Genomic DNA, 27,409 nt, shown 5'->3' with positions numbered 1-27,409 from the left:
TTTTTTGCTGCTTTATGTATGTCTGCAAATGACCATGAAAGTATAGCAAATACTGATTTAGGGGTTACAAATAAACTTTAGGGAGTGGTAGAATCCATGAGTAATGATCGACTAAACTCGCTTTTTTGATATAAATATATTTCTCTAAAAAGAATTAAGTTGGTTGCTTGAGACAGTTTGAGAAGATTGAATCACTAGGGTATAACGTACTTTTATGACGTTTAAAGCAAAATTAGAGAAGAATAACTTTTGCTACCAATTTAGAATGTGTGAAAGTGTTAAAATTCTAAATTTTTTGTGAGATAATTGTATATAGCTTAGAAATGTTAATTTAGAATGTTTTTCTGGAGCAAAGGCAGTAAAGGAAAACAACATCAATTTTCATCCAGTGTTTTTAAAAAACTTTTTAGAAATGTCAAGTTCCAAAATTATTGTTTATTTTATTCTATTCTGAATTTTAGCAGGAAAATAATGAAATCATAAATAGCAATAGCCTAAAAATGAAGTTTACACTAGTTATAGCTATGATTTTTTGCCGTAATTATCACTTAAAATTAGTCTTTTTGTGATTTTAGGAGAGATGATTGAATATGTACTTTTTTTAAGAAAAAAAATTCTATTTTTAAATGGATACCTGATAAGGTGGCAAAACTAGCCACCCTGCACTCCTTTCCATTCTGGAGACTTGCCAAGTTTTCTGCTGTTTTGTATTCAGCCTTTTACTCGAACACTTTTACCCTTGTCATAGCTGAATTTTTTCTTCAAGTCTCAACTTAAATGTTACTTCCCATGAGAAACTTTTCCAATTCCTGTATCAAAAATCGTTCTGTATCATATCACTGTTCAATGAGATACCCTTTTGTATCATAATCTGAATTTATCTGGTTTAGTTATTTGTCTTTTGTGTGTCTCTTTTTTCAAGGAATTTTTTTTGTCATGTTCACTGCTATGTCCCTAGTGCTTGGCACACTGCACTTGGAAAATAATTGTTGAGTGAATTTTTTAGAATATAGAATTTTTTTCTTAAGCCATAGTAAAAATTGGTTTAAGATAGACTAGAAATAGCATGAAGTGCTGTTATTTTTTTTTCTTTTGTTTGAGACATGGGCTTACTGTCACCCAGGCTGAAGTGCAGTGGCGCAACCTTAGTTCACTGGAACCTCTACCTCCTGAGTTCAAGTGATTCTCCTGCCTCAGCTTCCCGAGTAGCTGGGATTACAGTTGTGCACCACCATGTCTGGTTAATTTTTGTATTTTTCGTAGAGACAAGGTCTCACCATGTTGGCCACGCTGGTCTTGAAATCCTGGCCTCAAGTGATCTGCCTGCCTTGGCCTCCTAAAGCGCTGAAATTACAGCCTTGAGCCACCATGCCTGACTCGGTTTTTCTTGTCTATGTTTGCACATAGCAACAGTATATTGGGAGTCTTGACTTTCTTGTTCCTCACAGTTGTCCAGTACTTCATTTTTAGCATTTTTAGCATAGGTTATTAACTATTGGGTTAGTTTTTATTTTTTAATTAGTGTAAAAAAGGAGTACAAGGAAACATTCCTGCTATTGACTTAGAAAGTAAAAAGGCTTTCATTCTAAATATTTTTAAATTTTTATCATAAAAATGTTTTAGTCTAAACAACAGTACAGTGAATCCTCAAATGCTAGTTTCTAAATTGAACAATTAACCAAAATCGTCTGATCTTAAAATTTAAGTTATATTCCTTGCTTCAGTTTTAGGAATAAGTTAAATTTTAGAGTACTGCTATATGTAACAATGATATGATTATTTCTTTTCTCCATTACAGTGAGGAAACCCTTTATTACAGTAGTTTCACCAAAGTCTCCTCATCTGCATAAGGATTCTCAACAGGTACAGGTTTTTTCTCTAAGAGTATGTTCTTTTATTTTGATAAGAACTTTCTATAATTTGTAATAGAATTATAGTAATACAGTCCCAGGCTATCTTGGTTCATGACTCCTCTTGTATCTAATTTTTTCACTGCCTTCCTCAGCCAGAAGAAATACCTAACAGTTGCATTTATTATGTAGTTAGTAGTATTAAGCAACTCAAGTATTTCCTATGTTAGCATTTTGTTTGTTAAAAAACACAGTTACATGGCTCGGCGCGGGGGCTCACGCCTGTAATCCCAGCACTTTGGGAGGTCGAGGCAGGCAGATCACCTGAGGTCAGGAGTTCGAGATCAGTCTAGCCAATGTGGTGAAACCCCGTCTCTACTAAAAATGCAAAAATTAGCCAGGCATGGTGGCATGTGCCTATAATCTCAGCTACTCAGGAGGTTGAGGCAGGAGAATCACTTGAACCCGGGAGGTGGAGGTTGCAGTGAGCCGAGATCGCACCATTGTACTCCAGCCTGGGCAATAAGAGTGAGACTCCATCTCAAAAAAACAAAAACAAAACCAAAAAAACCCCACAGTTACTAATGGAATGTGTACCTCTGTTGGGCACTATATGACTTCTCAAACCTTGGAATAGATTAGGTAACACCACCTTATTTCTTGTTACACATTGATTTTCTCATGATAATTGCTTTTTATCATAGCAGTTTCTCAGAACTCAGCTTCACAAAGGTGTGATGTCATTGAAAGAAATGTAGCAAGATCTGATATAGAAACAGACCTGGAGTTAGTAGTTCATTAGTTGTCAGACAGATGTCAGGTGACACTGTTTCCCTACATGTAAAACGCCTTGTGGAGTTCCTGTGAGTTCATTGTGCCACCTCAGAGTACCTTGTTGCACAGTTTGGGAACCATAGTAGTTATATAAAAAATAATAGCTCTAATTAGGATGAATTGAAATTCTAGGATAAATCATCTAGATGACTGTTTCTAACTCAATGGGGATGCCATTAGCACTTCTGGAGGGTCATTTCTTTCATTATATGGCACTGGTCTTTCTACAGACATGTTTGGAACAAAAGCAAGTGGAATGTTTCACTTGCCTCCTTTTTATTTTTGTTTTTATTTTTTTTGAGCTGGAGTCTCTCTCTTTCGCCCAGGCTGGAGTGCAGTAGCACGATCTTGGCTCACTGCAGCCTCTACCTCCCAGTTTCAAGTGATTCTCCTGCCCCAGCCTCCCAAGTAGCTGGGATTACAGGTGTGCACCACCACTCCCAGCTAATTTTTGTATTTTTAGTAGAGACGGAGTTTCACCAGGTTGGCCAGGCTGGTCTCCAACTCCTGACCTCAAGTGATCCACCTGCCTCAGGCTGCCAAAGTGCTGGGATTACAGGCATGAGCCACTAGGCCCAGCCTCACTTGCTTCCTTTTTATATCTTTCTTTATTTTCTATGTTACTGGTCCTTTTTTCCCCTTTTAATAATCTTGATTTTTTTCTTTTTAAATATAGAAAACAGTGAAGAGAAAAATAAAACTTACCCTATTTCTCAGAATATTTATTAATGTTTCCAGATTTTTTTTTGTGTCCAGTTAAAAAAAATGGTTAGATTGATGTATATAAATAGTTTTATATCCTTTCACCTTAATATCGTCGTATTACCTCACATTATTAATAATTCTTCTTAAACATACGTTTTAAAAGTTATTTACCATCCATCCTATGGCTGTCTTGTGCTTTGGACAAACAGTTCTCTGTTTTGGTCATTTAAATAATTTCCAGCATTTTGCTATTATAAGTAACCCTTTAATAAATGTTTATACACATAAATCATTGTTTGCATTTTAAGTTTTTTCCTTAGATTTGATTCCAGAAGTAGAAGTAATTATTTGGAAGGCTAGGAACAACTTTCTTTCTTGGGTTCTTGATATTTTGTATTTTTTTTCTTTTCTTTCTTTTTTTTGAGACAGAGTCTTGCTCTATTGCTCAGGCTGGAATGCAGTGGTGTGATCTCGGCTCACTGCAATCTCTGCCTCCTGGGTTCAAGCGATTCTCCTGCCTTAGCTTCCTAGGTAGCTGGGACTACAGGCATACGCCACCATGCGCCAGCTAATTTTTGTATTTTTAGTAGAGATGGGGTTTTGCCATGTTTGCCAGGCTGGTCTCAAACTCCTGACTTCAGGTAATCCGCCTGCCTTGGCCTCCCAAAGTGCTGAGATTACAGGCATGAGCCACCGTGCCTGGCCATGATATTTTCAAATATAAAAATTTTAATGTTTTACAATTAGAATATTTATTTTACTTCATTTTTACTAGTACCCTTCTGAGCTTTTTAAATTCTTGCTAAGTGACAATACTGTTTTATCAGGATTTTACTTTTTACGTATTTATTTTTTTCTGAAACGGGTTATTCCTCTGTTGCCCAGGCTGGACTGTAGTAGCGTGATTGGCTCCTGCAGCCTTGACCTCCTGGGCTCAAGCAATTCTTCTGTCTCAGCCTCCTGAGTAGCTGGGACTACAGGTGCATGCCAGCACATAACTAACTTTTGTATTTTTTGTAGAGATGGGGTTTCACTATGTTCCCCAGGCTAGTCTCAAACTCATGGGCTCAAGCAGTCCTCCAACCCCAGCCTCTAAAGTGTTGGGATTAGAGGTGTAAGCCACAATGCCTGGCCAGTTTTTATTTCATATTAGTGATGGTGTTCTAGTATTTCTTTTTTTTTTCTTTTTGAGACGGAGTCTCGCTCTTGTCGCCCAGACTGTAGTGCAGTGGCGCAATCTTGGCCCACTACAACCTCCTCCTCCCGGGTTCAAGCGATTCTCCTGCCTCAGCCTCCTGAGTAGCTGGGATGCACCACCACACCTAGCTAATTTTTGTGTTTTTAGTAGAGACAGGGTTTCACCATGTTGGCCAGGTTAGTCTTGAACTCTTGACCTCAGGTGATCCGCCCATCTCAGCCTCCCAAAGTGCTGGGATTACAGGCATGAGCCACCACGCCTGGCCCTAGTATTTCTTAAGTCTAACCGAAATTTGTATTTTTGTTTTCTAAATTATTATTGCCTATTGGTTTATCTTAAATTAATATTCTCTTCCTAAGGTACTAAAAGAAGATGAAGTTGAACTAAGTGAACCACTTCAGTCTTTGCAGGTAAGTTATTTAAAATATAAATTAGCTACTAGAAGCCGTGGCTCACGCCTGTAATCCCAGCACTTTGAGAGGCTGAGGCGGGTGGATCATGAGGTCAGGAGATCGAGACCATCCTGGCTAACATGGTGAAACCCTGTCTCTACCAAACTACAAAAAATTAGTTGGGCGTGGTGGCAAGTACCTGTAGTCCCAGCTACTCGGAAGGCTGAGGCAGGAGAATGGCGTGAACCTGGGAGGCAGAGCTTACAGTGAGCCAATATGACACCACTGCACTCCAGCCTGGGCGACAGAGTGAGACTCAGTATCAAAAAAAAAAAAAAAAATTTGCCAAATTATATTTGTATATATAGGTATGGCGTGTAATTTTAAGTTTATAAATAAATTTAAGTTTGTATTATGTATTGTCAGTTTTTGAAATCATTTGTAGTGATATTCATTTAGTATAAATGTACTATATGATCAATATAATTTGGTTAAATAACAAATTATTTACCATGAAGTTAGTTTGCAGATTTGCAAACATTACGCAACCCATGAGTCATTGACAATTACCCCTACAGCTCTGTTGCCTAAAACAGAACAAAATAAAAAGAAAACACCTGTATTATGGTTACTTGCCATTTTTCATTCTTATGTAACAACATTACACATATAAAATTATAAACAATTGGCAACTACAAAATTTAGCTTACAAATGATCACATTTTTGTCTTTTTTTCACTTAAAAAATAAGGTTTAGTTTTTTTTTTTTTTTTTGAGACAGAGTTTCACTCTTGTCACCCAGGCGGGAGTACAATGGCACGATCTCAGCTCACTGCAACCTCCGCCTCCCAGGTTCAAGCAATTCTTCTCCCTCAGCCTCCTGAGTAGCTGGGATGACAAGCATGCACCACCATGCCTCACTAATTTTGTATTTTTTTAGTAGAGATGGGGTTTCTCCATGTTGGTCAGGCTTTTCTCGAACTCCCCACCTCAGGTGATCTGCCTGCCTTGGCCTCCCAAAGTGCTGGGATTACAGGCATGAGCCACCACGCCCGGCCTAGGTTTAAAATTTTTTAAGGACAGGTATCACAAAGTGTAAAGTACAGATAACACTATCACTATTTTTTCCCTTAGAATGAGTTGCCACTTAAATATCACATATTTTTTAAAAGTCTGTTGAAACCAGGAGCAGTGGCCTGTGCCTGTGATCCCAGTTACTTAGGAGGCTGAGGCAAGAGGATCATTTGAGCTGAGGAGATAGAGTCCAGCCTGGACCCCATAATGTGACATAGTGTGATCCCCCTCTTCTTAACAAGACAATAAAAATATGCTGTCATCCCACAGTAATGAAAAGGTCTCAATAATCTTTTGCAATAAAAATTATTTAAATCTGTTTTTAGCTTTAAAATAGGAGTACATTAGTATTTTTGTGATGGCTCTTTTTTTTTCTTTTTTCAGATGGGTTCTTACCCTGTCACCCAGACTAGAGTGCAGTGGCACAGTCACAGCTCACTGCAGCCTTGACCTCCAGTGCTCAAGCCATCCTCCTCCAGCCTCCCAAGTAGCTGGGACCACAGGTGCACAGTACTATGGCTGGATAATTATTTTTTATTTTTTTATTTTGTAGAGATGGAGTCTGACTATATTGTTCAGGCTGGTCTCAAACTCCTGGCATCAAGTGATCCTCCAACCTCTGCCTCCCAAATGCTGGGATTATAGGCATGTTCCCGGCTTATAATGGCTCTTCTTACTATAACTCTCTGAAACAACCTCTTTATGTATGTTAGTGATAGAAGGAACTTTGAAAACAGGATGTTCTTTGACGATACCCTTAATGCCACTTCTGCTTCATTTTTAAAAGTATAATGAACTACACATTGCAAAAGAACTATTCCAGCAGAGAAGGTAGTATGCTAATTAATTCTGAAAACTGTATAATGGAAAATTGTAATTCTGGCTTGGCACAGTGGCTCACACCAGTAATCCCAACACTTTGGGAAGCCAAGACGGGAGTATCATTTGAGGCCAGGAGTTTGAGATCAGTCTGGGCAATACAACGAGACTCCATCTCTAAAAAATTTTTTTTAAATAAAAATAATTAGATAGCATGGTGGCACATGCCTGTAGTCCCAGTTACTCAGGAGATTGAAGCAGGAGGATTACTTGATCCCAGAGGTCAAGGCTGCAGTGAGCAACGATTGTGCCACTGCAGTCCAGCCTGGGTGACAGAACAAGACCCTGTCTCTAAAAAAAAAAGGAAAAGAAAATTCTAATTCTGAAATATAGGTTGAATATTTTTAAGAGCTAATTGGTTGGCAGTTGTGCTTATATATAAGTGTTATTAAAGGAAAGTAACCATTTATTTGAAGAAATATACTAGTTTACCTCTTCAGTCTATTGGGAAAGTGTTCTTTCTCTGCATTTGTTAAACATTTAAACAATTGCTTTTGTAGTTGAATTCATTTTCTTTGTCCAAGTCATATTAAAAGTTATGGTTATTTTGTATATTACTTGATGAACTAAAAATGACTTGTTGCTGTTGTCAGTATCATGTGTTTTGTGATTGCTAGGAGATGATTCATTCTTCAAATAGTCAATTGTACTTTTTCAATTTTTCTTCCTTTCATTTCTTGCTAATTTTAAAATAGGTGATCTGCATTAACATAGTATTAGGTTTGACAGGTGATTTATTATGTACCTGGCATTTTTTTCTTTTCTTTTTTTTTTTTGAGATGGAGTGTTGCTTTTGTTGGCCAGGCTGGACAATAGTGTGATCTCAGCTCACCAGAATCTCCGCCTCAAGGGTTCAAGCAATTCTCCTGCCTCAGCCTCCCGAGTAGCTGGGATTACGGGCACATGCCACCACGCCTGGCTAATTTTGTATTTTTAGTAGAGACGGGGCTTCTCCATGTTGGTCAGGCTGGTCTTGAACTCCCGACCTGAGGTGATCTGCCTGCCTTGGCCTCCCAAAGTGCTGGGATTACAGGCGTAAGACACTGCACCCGGCTGTACCTGGCATTTTTTTCTAGTGTTCAAAGATTTAATTAAAAATTTAAAATCAGAATTTTCTAACATGCTAAGTTTTAAAATTAATTAGCATAGTGACTTACCTGCTAAAGTACCCCTTTGCCAGGGAGAGATAGCTTGTATGTGTGTGTAGAGAGAAACAAGATAGAGATGGCAAGTGTGTTTTCACAGGGCAAACTTGTTTTGTAATTATTTTCCCATCAAAATCATGAACCACCTGTGAAACTATTCTAGCTAACTAGATAACTTACTGGTATTTTATCCTAGTTCTCTTCCTTGGGAAGTAAAGAAGAGACTGCTTTTCTAGCTGTTATTCCTAAACAAATAGAGAGAAAAACCTGTGACCCTAAGGTAAAATTTGTGAAGAACATCAATTTCTTTAACCAACTATATTTTCTTCTCTTTTTTGTTTCTTTAAAAAAAAAAAAAAAACAACAACAACTAAACTATCAGAGTTTTCACAGGCAGAAGGTTAGTAACATAATAAATGGTTTTAAGAACAAGAAAAACTATTTAATGACTCCCGATCCCCTTTTTGGTCTTGAACTTTCTCTATACTACTAATGAACTAATAATATAGTGTTTAGATTATCCCTCCATACATGGGATACACTGGGGGTTGGACACAAAGCCATGTAGAGTACAATTAATGAATACTCCGTGGGGAAAAAAATGAGTATCTTTATACCCTTTAACTTATTATAGTCTATTCTACCACTTATACTTCTGAGTATATAGAAGTATATGTAACCAAGCTCTAAGTAGTGCTACCTATTCTATGTCAAAAATTAACAAAGACGACAGCATAAAAATGGATGGGTTTTGTAAATAGCAGTTCTACTACTAAAACCCAACACACCTCTGGAAGAGATCTACATGGCAGCATAGAAGGCAAGGTACCTATTTTGGCCAGGCATGGTGGCTCACACCTATAATCCCAGTACTTTGGGAGGCCAAGGCAGGTGGATCACTTGAAGCCAGGAGTTCAAGACCAACCTGGCCAACATGGCAAAACCCTGTCTTTACTAAAAATACAAAAACTAGCCAGGTGTGGTGGTACACACCTGTAGTTCCAGATATTCTGGAGGCTGAGGCATGAGAATCACTTGAACTTGGGAGGTGGAGGTTGCAGTGAGCCAACATTGTGCCAGTGCGCTCTAGCCTGGGCGAGAGAACGAAACTCTGTCTCCAAAAAAAAAAAAAAAAAAAAGGAAAGCCATGTACCTGTTTCCTTGTGGGGAGTATACATTACCCATCAGACAAAGCAGAAGCAGAAACATATAGAATCTTTAACAGTTGAGACTCATTTTTATTACAATGTTTATTTTTAAGTTCAGAAGACTATTTTCCACCAAAGTCCTATTAAAGGGCATTTAAATTAGATTTTTCTCTCAAATGTGTGATGTACAGTTCTTCATTTTTGAATAAGAGTATATTCAATTATATATTACTGTCATTTTGTTAAAAATGAATTAATCCTTTATCTACATTCCTTTGACTCTCTTATCAGTCTTATTTTTCCACATTTTGGGTAGGCTTTACTTTTTATGGAGTAAAAATCCTAGAACCCCCCAGGGGGCAGCAGAGAAAGCCATTTGAAGCCTGAAAACAGACTGAGTGAAAGAACCTCTCTAAGGAACATGTCTACATTGGAATCACACTCTTAGGCCTTTGCCCTCAGAGCAGTAGGATGTCACATCTTTCTACTGAGAGGCAGAGAGTCCACCACCCATCCTGCAGTTGAGCCTGATATTTTACAAAACCCCTAAGTAAAGAGAAATGCTGTTTGCATTCTTTCTCATTCTTCCCTGTTACTGGCTGTTTATTGATTGCTTCCTGTATACCAAGTACACTGTTAAATATAGGTGGTACCTAGATGAAGCAAAAAGTCTCTGCTCTCAAGGGGCTTACAGTACAGTTAGTATAGAAATAAGGAGAAACTTCATTGTAGTATGAAGTTGAAAGTCTATAACATGCAGTATTGTATATAATGCATAGTTGTGTAATATATAGTGGAAGCATAGAGAAACAACTAAATATTTCTGGCTTAGCCATTATTATACTCATCTTTATGCTTATAATAAAATTATACTTATTCATTTTTTCCCCCTCATTGGCTATGAATCATACTTTTTTTTTTTTTTTTTTTTTTTTTTTTGAGACGGAGTCTCTCTATGTCACCCAGGCTGGAGTGCAGTGGTGCGAAGTTGGCTCACTGCAACCTCCGCCTCCTTGGTTCAAGCAATTCTCTGGCCTCAGCCTCCTGAGTGGCTGGGATATAGGCGCCTACCACCACGCCTGCCTAATTTTTTATATTTTTAGTGGAGATAGTGTTGGTCAGGCCAATCTTTAACTCCTGACCTCAAGTGATCCACCCACCTTGGCCTCCCAAAGTGCAGGAATTACAGACGTGAGCCACCATGCCCAGCCTAAATCATACTTTTTAATGTTGAAGTTAAATGCAGTTAAATCAATGCCCTTTGAATTTGTTACCCATACATATGTTTTAGGATAATAGGAGAATTTCCTGGTTTTCAGCATTAGTTCCTGGTAATTATTTACCTGTAATAAAAAGTGAATTATGTGTTATGTTCTGTGTGTTTACTTTGTGAATATATGTGTCAATATATAGTTATGCAGTTCTTATTTTTAATGATTTATCTGTAGCCTGTTGAGTTTCAAGGACATCAAGTAAAAGGATCAGCTACTAGTGGTGTAATGGTCAGAGGACACAGCTCACAGCTAGGATGCAGTCAGTTTCCAGACAGCACTGAGTATGAAAACTTTATGACAGAGACACCAGAGTTACCTAGCACGCGTATGCAGGTTGGCTTCTTGCAGGTAAAAATATTTTTATAGTTGCATTTTGCCAAATCATTTTCTTTATGTTAATACTACATTTTGTAAAAATAGTATAGTTGTTTGTACAGTTATAAGTTAAAAAGGAGTACAGTAAATTGACAAGAAGCATAATATCTCAAGTAAAACTCAATAACAAAAGTATTTTACTTGAAAGATATATTACCTTTTTAGGATTGGGAGTTTAATAGATTACTTGTCACTTCAGAGAAGACTAGGAATTCATGACAAAAGCAAACAGGTAGATTACACAGAGAAATACTCATCTGTTTAACATCTATTTCCCTTTTTATTAAAGCATAATACATATTAGAAGAAATAAAAAAAGCATAATAAGCATAATACATACAGCAAATAAGTAAATCACCACAAAGTAAACATACTCATATAACCTCCACCTTTAACGAATAGAGCATTATCAGCACCCAAGAAGCTCTCCTTCTGTCCCTTTTCAATCACTACCCTTTTCCCTAAGATATCCACTGTCTTGACTTATAACCATCTATTAGTTTTGCTTTAAAACTTTATATAAATAGAATCATACACAGTGTATTCTTTGTGTCTGCCCTCTTTTGTTTAATATTGCAATTTTGAAATTCATTTATGTTGTTGCCTGTGGCTATAATTTATTCATTTTAATTGCTGGTGTAGTATTCTGTTGCATAAATGTATCCCAATTTATCCATTCTTCAGATGTTCATGTTATTTGTGTTTAGGGACTATTACATATACTGCTGCTGTGAACATTCAAGTACCATCATGAACATGTACATATACACACACACGTGACATACTTCTGTTGGTTTTATTACCCAGGAGTAGCATCACTGAGTCACTGGATAGGATATATTTACTTTTAGTACAGAATGCCAAACTGGTTTCCAAAGTGGCATTTATAATTTACATCTCCATTAGAAGTGTATGAGAGTCCCCATCACTGTACATCTTTACCAACACTTGATGCTGACTGTTTTTGGTTTTCAATTTTAGCTGTTCTGGTGGGTATATACTGGTACTTCACTTGTAATTTTAATTTGCATTTTCCTGCCTGATAGTGAGGTTGGGACCTTTTTTGTATGCCTATTGGCCATCTCTTTATCCTCTTCGGTGTAGTGCCTGTTCAGCTTTCTTCCTTTTTTTTTTTTTTGAGACACAGTTTTGCTCTTGTTGCCCAGGCTAGAGTGCAATGGCGTGATCTCGACTCACCGCAACTTCTGCCTCCTGGGTTCAAACGATTCTCCTGCCTCAGCCTCCCGAGTACCTGGGATTACAGGCATGTGCCACTTCGCCCGGCTAATTTTGTATTTTTAGTAGACATGGGGTTTCTCCTTCTGGTCAGGCTGGTCTCAAACTCCCGACCTCAGGTGATCTGCCTGCTTCAGCCTCTCAAAATACTGGGATTACAAGCATGAACCACCACGCCTGGCCTCTTCCTCATTTTTTAATTGATGTGCTTATCTTTTAAAAACTTTCTGGAATTCTTTATATAATTGGATACATACTCAGTTGTATGCTTTACAAATATCTTTCCTGACCCTTACATACCTTTTCACTCTTAATGGTATGTTTGATGAATCAAAGTTTGTCTTTTTTTGTTGTTTGTTGAAACAGAGTCTTAACTCTGTTACCCAGGCTGGAGTGCAGTGCATGAACATGGCTCACTGTAGCCTCAACTTCTTGGAATCAAGCAATCCTCCTGCCTCAGACTCTCGAGTAGCTGGGACTACATGTTCCCACCACTATGCCCAGCTAATTTTTTTGTTGTTGTTAGACAAGGTCCTGCTCTGTCACCCAGGCTGGAGTACAGTGGCGTGATCTCAGCTCACGGCAACCTCTGCCTCCTAGGTTCAAGCAATTCTCCTGCCTCAGCCTCCTAAGTAGCTGGGACTACAGGCATGCGCCACCATGCCTGGCTAATTTTTTGTATTTTTAGTATGTTGCATATACATTTAGAACTAGCTTAACAATTTGCTATGTTGGCCAGGCTGTTCTCAAACTCCTAGTCTCAAGTGATCTGCCTGCCTCGGCCTCCCAAAGGTCTGGGATTACAGGCATGAGCCACCACTCCTGGCTGCCTAGCTAATTTTTAAATTTTTTTTTAAGAGATAGGGTTTCACCAGGTTGCTGCTGGTTTTGAACTCCTGGGCTCAAACAATCCTGCCTCAACTTCCCAGATTGTTGGGAGTTGATGGGTTTAAGACAAATCTTGGAGTTAGAATCATGGATGTTACTGGAATAAATGTAAGGAGTAGGGTGAAAGAAAGGGAGAAGAAAAACAATTGGGCAGACTGAGGCAGTTTTCATTGAGTAAAGCAAGATGGGGAACTGTATTAGTTTGCTAGGGTTGCCCTAACAAAATACCACAGGCTAGATGACTTAAACAACAGAACTTAATTTTCGCACAGTCTGAAAGCTGGAAGTCCAAGATCAAGGTTCCAGCCAATTGTGTTTCTCATGAGCCTCTCTTCATGGCTTACAGATAGCTGCCTTCTCCCTATGTTCTTATGTGTCCTTTTTTTGTGTGCATTTGAAGAGAGAGAGAGAGACAGAAATCTTGGTTGTCTCTCTTTGTAAGGAAACTAATTCAGTTGGGTAAGGGCCCCACCCTTATGACCTCATTTAACCCTAGTTGTCTCCTAAAGGCCATGTCTTCAAATATAATATAATCACATTGGAGGTTAAGGCTTCAACATATACATTTTTGTGGGTGCATAATTCTCTCCATAGCAGGGAGGAGCAGGTTTGGTGAATACATAGGAATAAATAAAGAATACCTGTGAAACCGTCAAATAGAGATACTACGTAAGAAGTTGGGTACATGGGTCTGATTTAGAGGAGATATTTGTGCAGTCATTTGCACAAAGAAATGTTTAAAGCAGTAAGAATGGGTGGGTTCATTTAAAGAGAGCATAGAGAGAGAAGAGAATGGGTTTTATTTGTATCAAGAATTGGGATGGAGTTAGTTATGTGAATTATTATTGAGACACTCAATAAAATGAGGACAGAAATATGTCCATTTCATTTAGCAATGGTGACCTTGGCAAGAACAATTTCAATGAAATAGGGTAAGAATTAGTTTAGAGTCATTTAAAGAGTGAATGAGGCCTGGCGTGGTGGCTCACACCTGTAATCCCAGCCCTTTGGGAGGCCGAGTCGGGTGGATCACCTGAGGTCAGAAGTTTGAGACCAGCCTGGCCAACATGGTGAAACCCTGTCTCTACAGAAAACACAAAAATTAGCTGTAGTCCCAGCTAGTCAGGAGCCTGAGGCACAGGAATTGCTTTGTACCTGGTAGGTAGAGGTTGCAGCGAGCCGAGATCATGCCACTACACTACAGCCTGGGCAACAGAGTGAGAGTCGGTCTCAAAAAACAACAACAACAACAAAAAAAAGGAATGAATGAGAGGTAAGAAAGTGGAGACCATGTATGTAGCAAACTCATTAAAAGATAAGCATATTTAATCAGTCACTCATTTGACAAATATTTCTTGAACAATGCCTGTATGTTACACTGTTCTTGGTCTAGAGATAGTCTTGTGAATAAGGCACAATCTTTCCCTCACAGAACTTACATTCTGGTTAAAGGAGACAGAAAATAAATATACAGCACCTCAGAGTGTCTTAAGTGCTCTGAAGAATGACACTGGTATGTAGGGGGATAGGGAGTACACATGGGATGGAGTTCTATTTTAGGCAAGGTAAGCCTCTCTGATAAGATGACACTGGAGTTGAGATCTGAATGAAGAGAGGGAGAGAGCCCTGCAGATATCCAGGGGAAAGGCATTCCAGGCACAGGGAATAGCAAGAGCAAAGGTTTTGGGGCAGAAGAATGATGGCTGGTGTGTAGAACAGCAAGGAGGCTGCCATGGAGTGAGTGAGGGGGAGGGTGATAGGCAGTGAGGTTAACCAGGAGGTAAGGGGCTGATCAGGTAGGGCTGCATAGGACGTTGTAAGAGCTGCCTCATACTTTAAGAGAGATTGGGAGCATTGGAGGGTTTTGATCAGAGGAGTGAAATAATCAAACTTACATTTTAGAAAGAACTCTGGCAAGTTTGTAGAAAGGGTAGTAGGGGAACAGAACGGAATAGTGTACTCAGTAAGTATTGCCTGTTACTGTTATTTTTATTAAAGAGGCAATATAGTCTAGACTGGCTAGATTTGAACTCCCTTATAAGCTTGATGAATAAAGCAAATTTAAGTGCTAAACTGCTCTTTTTCTCACTTCCCTCAGTTGTAAAATAAGGAAAATAAGAGTACCCACCTCATATGGTTGTGATAAGGATTAAACAAGTTAAAAATATATAGTGTTGGCATATAGTAAGAACTCAGAAATATAATAAAACTATTTTTATGGTGATGATTGTAATTTCCCATTTGTCTGTATTCCACTGAACGGAACTCCTTGAGTCCAGGGATCATGAGTATTTTTTCACATCTTTATTTCCTAGCACAGCACCCAGAACCCAGTAGCCAATCAAGAAAATGCTGTAAAATGTATATATAAGCTTATAAACTTTGAATCTTTATTGTCTTTTTTTTCTTTTTTTGAGAAGGAGTCTTGCTCTATTGCCCAGGCTGGAGTGTAATGGTGTGATGTCAGCTCACTGCAACCTCGCCTCCCAGGTTCAAGCGGTTCCCCTGTCTCAGCCTCACGAGTAGCTGGGATTACAGGAGCACGCCACCATGCCTGGCTAGTTTTTGTATTTTAGTAGAGACAGGGTTTCACTGTGTTGCCCAGGCTGGTCTCGAACGCCTGACCTCAGGTGATCCACCCGTCTCAGCCTCCCAAAGTGCTGGGATTACAGGAGTGAGCCACTGTGCCTGGCTATTGTCATTTATTAAGGAAAATATCATACACTCACTAACATACTCATTTTAGCAAGTTCAAATCATTTACAAGAGTATAAAGTTATAAGTAAAAGAGCTTTTCCCCCAATTCCATTCCCATCTAAAATCACTCTAACAATATGGTATGTATTCTTCCATTTTATTCTTTTGTTCTGTGCTTATACAAATATATATATTGTATATATACTTGATCATCATATTAGATTTTAAGATGATTAATTTCTGGAAGAAGCAGCAGCAAAATTAAATGCTGTTCTAACAAGAATAACATATGAACTGTATCTCTGGGATATATTTTAAAATTTCACTTCATTTTGGAGCAATGTCTTGAAGTTTAGATCAACTATGGACTTGAGGACATAAGAGAAAACTATTCAGTCCTTGAGTCTGTAGGGATTTAGACCTTCACAGCTGTAAACATTAGGTCTAATTTGGCCCGAGCCCCTTAGAATGGCAATTGATCTTCAGGACCAAATCCTAATAACCCAGACCAGTCCAAATCAAAATCTGACCCACTTCAAATAAATCTGAAAGATTTTTTGCTCTGTATTTCACCGTTATTCTTGTTGATTTTCGTAAATTTATTCCATCCTTTTTGGAAGAAGTTTTATAGTTGTTGCCCCCACCATAGCTCTACATAATGTGCTTTAAATCATTATTTTTATAATATAGATTACTAGAATTCATTCAAACTAAAGAAAAAAATCAGAAGATTTTGGTCTGTAGTTTTGATTCTTCTTTCTGTATAGGTGACATCACCAGAACAAAACGTCTCTACGTTGAGCCCTATTTCTACCTTTTCTTTGAACTCAAGAGATGAAGATTTCATGGTAGAATTCTCTGAGACGTCCCTGAAAGCAAGAACTTTACCTGATGATCTTCATTTTCTCAACTTGGAGGGTAGTCATTACCATATTGCTCTAATATCTGTCTATTCATTGAAGAGATGAAATTTTTTATTTGAGAGATTATTACACTAAATATATGTTAGAACCAGATTCAGTGTCATACCCCTTGAAGCCTTTCCATAACCTTTCTTCCTTTGAACTTTTTCTATCATAGATAGCTATTCCAGGTACAATATTCCCTTCTAGCTATCTAGTTTCTTCTTGTTTCTCCTCCCAACTTTGTCAACACAGAGCCCTGAAAGTATCTTCTACCATTGTCAGTACTTCTCACAGCTGTAACTGCAGCATCTGACCCCTTTACAGCCCCTTCCTGTTCCAGAGGAATGACTGATTGTAAATGTCTCATCAACACCATTGGTTGACCTTAGCATAACCTCTTAGTTTCTCTTTTTGCTTTGGGATCCTGAACTCTTCAACTGCTGTTCCACACTTGCATTCCTAGGACTCTGGATTTTCATATATTTTGGCCCTTCACTATGAGTCAGCTTCTGCTTTTTGATGAATATAATACTATTCTCTAGGATCCCTTTCACTAAAATTTCTTTTCTTCTCTCTTTTCTTATAATCTTATCAATATATCTTCCCCTGATTCTGAATTTATGTTGGGTGAGGGTGAGTTGTAGATAATTTTTTTGATTTTGGATGGATGATACAAAAAATTTTGTAATGTGAATTGGTAGTTGGGTTAGAGAAGGTTTTATGGGTGTGCTTAGTAGAAGACAACAAGGTAGAGAAGAATCAAATATACGGGAGTGGGTATTCAAGAACAAGTGATATGGTAATGAACAGTAGATGATTTTCACAGTTATACCATGAATCTTTTAGTTTAATGGATTTTTAACTTTTCTGTCAGTGTTACTTGATTGACTTGCTAGAATTACAGCATAGCACTTTATAAAAGAATATTCATTGGCTCACCTACTGCTCTGCTACTTTCCAGATGATCTCCAGAATGTATTTCCAACAAAACAAAAACTCTGTCAGGAAGGTACATTATTATAAAATAGGTATCCATAGTATTGTCAGATAAAAACTATCAGCTTGCATAATTCTGATGCAGTATTATTCATTTGTTTATATATTCAACAAATATTTATTGCTTCTTAGATTTTTAGGAATATATCACTAAAGCTGCTGACACACAGAAAGAATCATTAGAATCATTAAACTCTTTCAGACAGAATTTGCCATGAGTTTACCAGAATTCTACTCTTATCAAACACCATTAGATCAAAGTAAAGCTAAAATCTTTTTTACTCTGAAGGGTAACATAATTCATGAGTGTAAAAATATCTAAAGGAAGTTACAGTCACATAGTCATATAAATGAACCATGAATTTCAGTCTCTGGAGAAAGAATGAAAGTAGATATAAAAAACTAGTCTAGGTTCTTATCCTGACTCTGCCACTTTGTAGTTATGCTACCTCTAAGCCTTTGTAATCTCATTTGTAAAATGAGAATGGTGCATTTTTTGGTTGTTGTTAGCTTTAAAGTGCTTTGAAAATGTTAAGTGCTATATAAACATAATTTAGTAATTAGGAAAAAAATCATTAGTTAAGGAGGAGAAGAAAAAGAGGGACTTCATCAACCCTAAAAATGTTTCAGTATATATGAATTAAGCTTTGAAATCTTTATTTCTTGAGATTAAAACCATTAATTTTTTTTAAGGAAATGAAATAATATGTTTTTTTTTTCAGGGCAAGTTGCTACTTTTTGCTTTTGTATACCCACTGTTTTCTAGAGCCTAGGTGATAACTAGTAGAACATTTTTATTTAATTAGCATTTTGTTTTTTCAGGGATGAAAAAATCCAGTTCTCTGGAGAATGAGAACCTTCAAAGGCTTTCATTAGTAAGTAGAACCCAGGTTCCACTTATTACTTTGCCACCTACTGATGGGCCAGCTGACTTAGACTCTCATTTGTGTATGATCAGCTCTAACACATACAAGTCTTCTGGTTCCCCCATGCTCAACTTGTGTGAAAAGTCAGCAGTTCTTTCTTTTAGCATTGAGCCTGAGGACCAAAATGAAACCTCTTTCTCTGAAGAATCTGGGGAAGTGACTCGAGGGGATGTTTCACTTCTCAATAATATATCTACTCAGAGCAAGTGGCTGAAATATCAAAACACATCCCAATGCAACGTGACTACTCCAGACAGAGTTGATAAGAGAATAACTGATGGCTTTTTTGCTGAGGCTGTTTCTGGGATGCATTTTAGAGACACAAGTAAAAGACAGGGTGATGTTGTCAATGAAAGCTCTTTGAACTCTGTGCATTTGCAAATGATAAAAGGCATGCTCTATCAACAGCAGCAGGATTTTAGCAGCCAAGAATTGGTTTCCAGAAAGAAAGTACTTTCTCTGAATTTAAAGCAGACTTCTAAGACAGAGGAAATTAAAAATGTATTAGGAGGGTCTACCTGCTACAACTATAGTGTAAAGGATTTACAGGTGAGGAAATGTACCAGTCTTGTACATTTTTCCAATAGTTATTGTCTGAATTTCAAAAAAAGAATTAACAAAATATACTGCATAGGAGCAATTTGAACAGATGGCTTTTTTTGATCCTAACTCTGAGCTGCAGTCACATCATCTTTTACTTAAAATCTCTCGTAATAGTAGTGAACATTGAATGAAATGATTTATTTGAAAGTATCTGGTACAGTGTCTGGTACATTATCAATACTTAATAAGTGATAGCTCCTATTTTTGTTTCCATCACTACTACCATTACAATGATTGTTTTTACTTTTGACTGTCAATTGTGTTTGCTGATTAAGTCATCATTAGGGTAAAGGTGCATCTTATTTCACGTTAATTGTGAATAATCCTTATTATAGTCATAACCAGAAATAAAGATACATAATGATCCATTCACATCAGTTAAACTTTTCCTAGCAAAAAATATATAAAAACTTATTAAGGGGCAGATACGAAAAGTTACTCTTATTTAGGGTTAAAAATGCCATTCGTCCATCAGAGAAATGCAAATCAAAACCACAATGAGATACCATCTCACACCAGTTAGAATGGCGATCATTAAAAAGTCAGGAAACAACAGGTGCTGGAGAGGATGTGGAGAAATAGGAACACTTTTACACTGTTGGTGGGATTGTAAACTAGTTCAACCATTATGGAAAACAGTATGGCGATTCCTCAAGGATCTAGAACTAGATGTACCATATGACCCAGCCATCCCATTACTGGGTATATACCCAAAGGATTATAAATTATGCTGCTATAAGGACACATGCACACGTATGTTTATTGCAGCACTATTCACAATAGCAAAGACTTGGAATCAACCCAAATGTCCATCAGTGACAGATTGGATTAAGAAAATGTGGCACATATACACCATGGAATACTATGCAGCCATAAAAAAGGATGAGTTTGTGTCCTTTGTAGGGACATGGATGCAGCTGGAAACCATCATTCTTAGTAAACTATCACAAGAACAGAAAACCAAACACCGCATGTTCTCACTCGTAGGTGGGAACTGAACAATGAGATCACTTGGACTCGGGAAGGGGAACATCACACACCGGGGCCTATCATGGGGAGGGGGGAGGGGGGAGGGATTGCATTGGGAGTTATACCTGATGTAAATGACGAGTTGATGGGTGCAGCACACCAACATGGCACAAGTATACATATGTAGCAAACCTGCACGTTGTGCACATGTACCCTACAACTTGAAGTTTAATAATAATAAATAAATTTAAAAAAAAAAAAAATGCCATTCGTAGGTATTCTTGCTGTATTTGTTTTCTCATTTAAAATTTGAAAGTAATTTTCAAGAATCCTAGAAATCAAAAGAATTAATTAAAAAAATAAGTCTATGAAAAATAATTTACTTTTTAGTAAACAGTATTTTTCTGGAGTTGCTATGATAACTTGAATTATTCCATTGCAGGAGATAAGTGGCTCTGAGCTATGTTTTCCAAGTGGGCAGAAAATAAAATCTGCTTATCTTCCCCAAAGGCAAATTCACATACCAGCTGTTTTTCAGTCTCCTGCTCATTATAAGCAGACTTTCACATCTTGCCTCATAGGTATGGCTGTTGAGTTTTTATTGTATTACTATTGCTGCTTCATGTAAGTAGTAGAATTGTGAGAGTACGATACATTATATTGTGAATTTTCATACTAAATATCTCATTCAAGATTTGTTATTTTTCATATGTTCTAGTTTTTGAACAGTAACTTTTATTCTAATTTCAGATTAAAACTGAGTTTTAAAAGTGGGAGATGACAATCTTCTTTTTTTTTTTGAGACAGGATCTCACTCTGTTGCCCAGGCTGGAGTGCAGTGGAGCAGTCTTGGCTCACTGCAACCTTGCCTTCCAGCCTCAAGCAATCCTCCCGCTTCAGCCTCCCGAGTAGCTGGAACCACAGGTGCACACCACCATACCCAGCTAATTTTTTTTTTTTTTTTGAGATGGAGTCTCGCTCTGTCCCATAGGCTGGAGCGTAGTGGCCCGATCTCGGCTCACTGCAAGCTCCGCCTCCCAGGTTCATGCCATTCTCCTGCCTCAGCCTCCGGAGTAGCTGGAACTACAGGCACCTGCCACCATGCCCGGTTAATTTTTTTTTGTATTTTTAGTAGAGACGGGGTTTCACCGTGTTAACCAGGATGGTCTCGATCTGACCTCAAGGTCTGCCCGCCTCAGCCTCCCAAAGTGCTGGGATTATAGGCGTGAGCCACCGCGCCCTGCCAACCCAGCTAATTTTTGTATTTTTAGCAGAAATGAGGTTTCACCATGTGGCTCAGGCTGGTCTTGAACCCTTGGGCTCAAGCAGTCTACTCACCTTGGCCTCCCAAAGTGCTTTGATTACAGGCATGAGCCACCACACTTGGCCAGTATTATCTTTTGCAAGTTAAGAGTTTTTCTTTCTTTCTTTCTTTCTTTTTTTTAAGTAGAAGTGTTAAATTTAGCAGAAAATAACTTTTAAAAATGGAAATTCGTATTAGGTATGACTCTGTTTAAAGGCTATTCAAATTTAGCTACAAATAGCACATGTAATACAAACAAAATTATTTTGTATTTAATTTTCTGCTCTCTTTTTTTTTTGTAGAACATCTAAATATATTGCTGTTTGGGTTAGCACAAAACTTGCACAAAGCTCTTTCAAAAGTTGACATATCATTTTACACATCATTGAAGGGAGAGAAACTGAACGTAGAAAATAATGTGCCATCCTGCCATCATAGTCAACCTGCAAAACTTGTCATGGTTAAAAAGGAAGGTCCAAATAAGGTATTCTTGCTTCCCCTCCCCCTACCATACCAAATACTTCTCTTATAAAGGGTTTAGGTACCTATTACTTAATGATAAGCTTAAAGAGTGAGTCTTAAGAGCTTTCTATTTGAGGTGTTAGTACCTAACACACATTAAATTCTCAAAGTTTTATTGAAAGAATGATCTGTGCTCTAGGATACAAAAATATGAGTTAAAATTAGCCTTCAAGTTGCTTAGGAACTTTTTGTGTGGTGTTTTTATTTTATTTTTATTATTATTATTTTTTTTAGAGACAAGGTCTCACTGTTGCCCAGGCTGGAGTGCAGTGCCTTGATCATAGCTCACTGCAGCCTTGAACTTCTGGGCTCAAGCCATCCTCCTGCCTTGGCCTCCCAAAGTGCTAGAATTACAGGCATAAGCCACTGTGCCCACCTGAAAATTTTACATACTTCTGTAATTGATAAAATAGGAGGACTATGCCTAAGTTATAGTGAGATCACTGAGAAGGGGGATGTGTTTCAACCTGAGAGCTTAGAGATTTCAGAAATGAGCCTGAAAGAAATGAAGGTTGAAACCAGTCTACCATGTAATCTCCAGTACAAGTAACAGATAAGGCCAGAGGAATAGAAAAGTATGCTGACTTAATTTATATTGTTAATAATATATTATGGAGGGAGTCAGGTTAGTAAAACGTAGGTTGATTGATGACTTATACTCATTGTAGAACTGTGTTTTCATTCATAATACAATTTGCTTCCACCGTTTGCATATCCCACTTTATTGTTAGCTAAGTGTATAAATTTGGATTTAAATTTAGGCATCAAAAGCCAAAATTCATAAATAGTGGTATAACTGTGGACTAAAATATAACTACTAAAAGTCTTTGTTTTCTTTTTAAGATTATTTGATGCCATAGTTTCATGCTCATACTATGTTATTGGGTACAAAGGGTAGGTTACGGAGTAGAAAATGTATTATCTGAGTTTTGTTTAAAAAATTTTACATGTGTTTGTTCTTGTTGGGTTGTGGTGTGTGTGTACTTACGTGAATGAGAAAAAAGGATAGAAAGAAATGGATAAGATACTCAGTGTTTCTGGGCAGCTTTCAGGTTGTTGATAGTGAACATTTTAAATCAGAAAAACAAATTTTCAAATAAGCTTTTACTCTCAGAATAATGTAATCTTTTGATAAAGAGAAAGTAAATGGAAAAGCAGGTGGTTTTAAATTTTAAATTAATAATAAAGTTAAGTTGTATAGTGACTAATTTACTGGAGTACAGTAATGCCAAGTAGTCTGCATAGAAGCCTTGACAAACACAAAAATAATCGAAAAGTAAAAGCTTTTTTTTCACTAAATGTTGATCTTTTTTCTTTCGCCTTAGGGTCGTCTCTTTTATACATGTGATGGACCCAAAGCTGATCGATGTAAATTCTTTAAATGGCTTGAAGACGTGACTCCAGGATATTTAACACAGGAAGGAACTCGACCTGGCATGGTTTTAAGTGATATTAAGAGTATTGGCTTGTACTTAAGAAGTCAAAAGATACCACTCTATGAGGAATGCCAGCTTTTGTTGAGGTATGTTTTATAGTACCAAGCGATTGCCTGTGATTATATAAGAGAACGACAGCCTTCACAGAACTATCATCAGTTTTAAAAGAGATTAAGATAGGAAAACTATTTAAAAGATGGAATACCTCAGTTTCTAAACCTGCAAAATGGGAATAAGTCTTTTTTTTGTTTGTTTGTTTGAGACGGAGTCTTGTTCTGTTGCCCAGGCTGGAGTGCAGTGGCCGGATCTCAGCTCACTGCAAGCTCTGCCTCCCGGGTTTACGCCATTCTCCTGCCTCAGCCTCCCGAATTGCTGGGACTACAGGCACCTGCCACTTCGCCCGGCGAGTTTTTTTTTTTTATTTTTTAGTGGAGACGGGGTTTCACCGTGTTAGCCAGGATGGTCTCGATCTCCTGACCTCGTGATCCGCCCGTCTTGGCCTCCCAAAGTGCTGGGATTACAGGCTTGAGCCACCATGCCCGGCCGTCTTTTTTTTTTTAATTATATAGTGACAAGATCTTGCTCTGTTGCCCAGGCTGGAGTGCAGTGGTGTGATCCTTAGCCCACTGCAGCCTTGAACTCTTGGGCTCCAGCTCTCCACCCGGCCCAGCCTCCTGAGTAGCTAGGACTTCAGGCCTATGCCACCACGCCCAGCTAATTTGAAATTTTTGTAGAGCTGGAGTCTTGCTATGTTGCCCAGGCTGGTTTCGAACTCCTGGACTGAAATGATCCTCCCACCTCAGCCTCCCGAAGTGCTGGAATTAGAGGCGTGAGCTACTATGCTCGGCCAGGGAATAAGTCTTTAAAGTTATTTCGGCTCCCTCTAAACATCAAACAGTGTGAGCAATATCAGTATAACTAGCAGGGTGCTATTTTTCTAACGTATTTTATGTATAGTTGGGGCTATTTTCCACAATCCTAAGGGAAACCCTATCCGACAAACTATAGGAATAATTTTTAGCAGTGTGGCATAATAAATAACTGATTGTTTGCATGTCTGACCTACATAGCTTATAGGATAATAGAATGCTACTTTTTGGAAGTATGTCTTTTCTAAAAGTTTAGATTATTCAAAATAAATATAAAGACCATTTGCATGGTGATTTAATAGTAACATTTTTATTGGGAGCCGATATATGCCAGGCCCTCTTGTAACTAGGCACTTCACACGAATTTTTTTCTTTTTTTTTTTTTGAAACGGAGTCTCACTGTCTCCCAGGCTGGAGTGCAGTTGTGCGATCTTGGCTCACTGCAGCTCCGCCTCCTGGGTTCACGCCATTCTCCTGCCTCAGCCTCCTGAGTAGCTGGGACTGCAGGCGCCCACCACCATGCCCGGCTAATTTTTTGTAGTTTTAGTAGGGATGGGGTTTCACCGTGCTAGCCAGGATGGTCTTCATCTCCTGACTGGCCTTACATGAGTTATTTTATGTAATTATTATAATAGCCTGTAAGATGGAGATATGGGAATAAGTTATTCCCATTTTATAGTTTGGAAAATGAGGTTCCTCAAAAAAAAAAAAAAAAAAAAATAGAACTATCATGTGATCCAGCAATCCCAATCTTGGGTATGTATCCAAAAGAAAGGAAATAAGTATATCAAAGAGATACCTGCACTTTCATGTTTATTTCAGCAGTAGTCACAATAGCCAAGATACGGAATCAACCTAAGTGTCTGTCAGAGGATGAATGGATAAAAAAAAATGTGGTATATAAACACACACACACACACACACACACACACACACACACAAAATGGGATCTTACTCAGGCATAAAAAAGACTGAAATCCTGTAATTTGCAACAACTGGAGGTCATTATGTTAAGTGAAATTAGCCAAAGGCCAGGCATGGTCTCACGCCTGTAATCCCAGAACTTTGGGAGGCCAATGTGGGTGAATCACTTGAACACAGGAGTTCAAGACCAGCTTGGGCAACATGATGAAACCTTGTCTCTTGAAACCTGGTCTCTACAAAAAATAAAAAAATTAGCAAGGTGTGGTGGCCTGCACCTGTAGTCCCAGCTACTTGGGAGTCTGAAACAGGATAAGCCCAGGAGGTGGAGGTTGCACTGAGCCAAGGTCATGCCACTGCACTTCCAGCCTGGGCAACAAAGCCAGACTCTGTCTCAATCAGTATCAAAAAAAAAAAAAAAAAAAAAAAAAGAAGCCAGATACCAAAAGACAAATATTGCATGTTCTTACTCATATGTGGAGCTAAAAAAGCAGATCTTATGAAAGTAAGAGAGTAGAATGGTGGTTACCAGAAGCTGGGAAGAAAAGGGGGTGGGAAATGAGAGGTTGGTTAAAATGTTAAAAAAAAAGAAAAAGGAATACAGTAGGGAAATTATAGTTAATAATTTATTGTATATTCAGAATAACTACAAGAGAAGAATTGTAATGTTCCCAACACAAAGAAAAGATCAGTGTTTGAAGTGATGAATATCCCAGTTTCCCTGATTTGATTTGATCATTACACAATGTGTAAAGATACCAGGAGATCACATGTACTCCTAAAGTATGTGTAACTATTACATACCAATAAAACAAATTAAATTTAAAGATTTTAAAAAGCACATGAGGTGTTCTTTCAGATACTTTTCTATCTCAGTCTCTTCTAAAACTGATGACAGTTCTGTGAGAGTTGTTATTTTCTTACTTTGATAGAATATATTTATATTTTGTATACATGTATGAAAGTAGGTACACATATAAAACCTGGTTCTTTTCATACTGTATTTTAAAGATTTTCAAAAAACTTGCACCTTAATATTATTACAATTCATTTTTATTTTTTATTCCCTTTTCAGAAAAGGATTTGATTTTCAGAGAAAACAGTATGGCAAACTAAAGAAGTTTACTACTGTAAATCCTGAGTTTTATAATGAACCAAAAACCAAACTTTATCTTAAGCTGAGTCGGAAGGAAAGTTCTTCAGCTTATAGCAAAAGTGAGTTGATCTGATCATACTGGTGATTCAATCTAGCCTTCTATCTGCATTACATACAACTGTATAAATTGTTTATATTAAAGAATTTTATATTAAATTTTGAAAGTATGATTTAATAGTACTATGTATTATATATAAACTAATTGTATAATAAATTAGACCATTTCTAAAAAACATATTTTAAGATGTTAGGGCTTTTTAAAAACTTCATTAAAAGGGATACCAAAAACATTTAATTAGTTCTTGGAATCATATAAGTAAGTATATTGAATCAACTGTGCCCTGATTTAATGTCAAAAATAAACCGAAAATACGTAATAATGAGTTTGTTGATGCTTCTTTTATTCTCTGTGAATTTGGCAACATTGAACCCCAAATTTTGTATATTTGGAAATAAAATCATTTAAACATTTTTTCCCCCCCCGAGACAGAGTCTCACTCTGTTGCCAAGGCTGGAGTGCAGTAGCGTGATCTAGGCTCACTGCAACCTCTGCCTCCCGGGTTCAAGTGATTATTCTGCCTCAGCCTCCCGAGTAGCTGGGATTACTGGTGCACGCCACCAAGTTCAGCTAATTTTTGTATTTTTAGTAGAGATGGTTTCACCATGTTGGCCAACCTGGTCTTGAACTCCTGGGGTGGTCCACCCACCTTGGCTACCATGGGATTATAAACATAAGCCACCATGCCCGGCCAGCATTCAGTGTTTTTAAAGGACCTTAGGTGCACTAAGTTGGATTAATCATTATTTATGATTTTGTGACCTACTCTTAGTCATTGGTCCTCACATAGCTCACTTTCATTTAGTTATTTAGTTATTTAAAATAATATAATAAGCATTTGTGAGCCCACAAACCAAATCAAAATCTAGTACCTTTATACCAACCTACGTTTAAGTTAACCCCACTACCTCATCTGGTCTCTCCAAACCCAAGGTAATTATCATTTTGATCCTTGCACACACCAACATTTTTCTTTCCTTTGTGTATAGATTTATGTGAATGAATTCCTAAAGAGCTAAACAAAATTTTTAGTTTTTTTAGACCTTACTA

The 27,409-nt window shown here is 37.7% G+C and overlaps 1 protein-coding gene across 7 annotated transcripts in view; it reads left to right on the top strand.

Annotated features, from left to right (window-relative positions):
* Positions 1-27,409, top strand: part of ZGRF1 (zinc finger GRF-type containing 1) — an 83,925-nt gene that overhangs the window by 22,783 nt on the left and 33,733 nt on the right. For 2 of the 7 annotated variants that reach the window (XM_037991098.2, XM_073017549.1), the window contains exons 7-17: positions 1,799-1,863; positions 4,947-4,997; positions 8,274-8,357; positions 10,674-10,847; positions 16,463-16,613; positions 18,419-18,471; positions 18,931-19,071; positions 20,537-20,675; positions 21,700-21,881; positions 23,245-23,441; positions 26,221-26,360. In XM_037991098.2, coding sequence (XP_037847026.2) covers positions 1,799-1,863; positions 4,947-4,997; positions 8,274-8,357; positions 10,674-10,847; positions 16,463-16,613; positions 18,419-18,471; positions 18,931-19,071; positions 20,537-20,675; positions 21,700-21,881; positions 23,245-23,441; positions 26,221-26,360 — 1,377 coding nt within the window. Of the gene's footprint in view, positions 1-1,798; positions 1,864-4,946; positions 4,998-8,273; positions 8,358-10,673; positions 10,848-16,462; positions 16,614-18,418; positions 19,072-20,536; positions 20,676-21,699; positions 21,882-23,244; positions 23,442-26,220; positions 26,361-27,409 lie in introns of all 7 variants that reach the window. The other 5 variants (XM_007999579.3, XM_007999578.3, XM_037991100.2 and 2 more) reach the window with 4 other exon arrangements.

Source organism: Chlorocebus sabaeus, chromosome 7 (genome assembly GCF_047675955.1).
Source record: "Chlorocebus sabaeus isolate Y175 chromosome 7, mChlSab1.0.hap1, whole genome shotgun sequence".
In the NCBI taxonomy this organism is placed as follows: Eukaryota; Metazoa; Chordata; class Mammalia; order Primates; family Cercopithecidae; genus Chlorocebus; species Chlorocebus sabaeus.
Note: the sequence above shows the minus strand (reverse complement) of the source record. Positions and strands in the feature narration are given on the sequence as shown.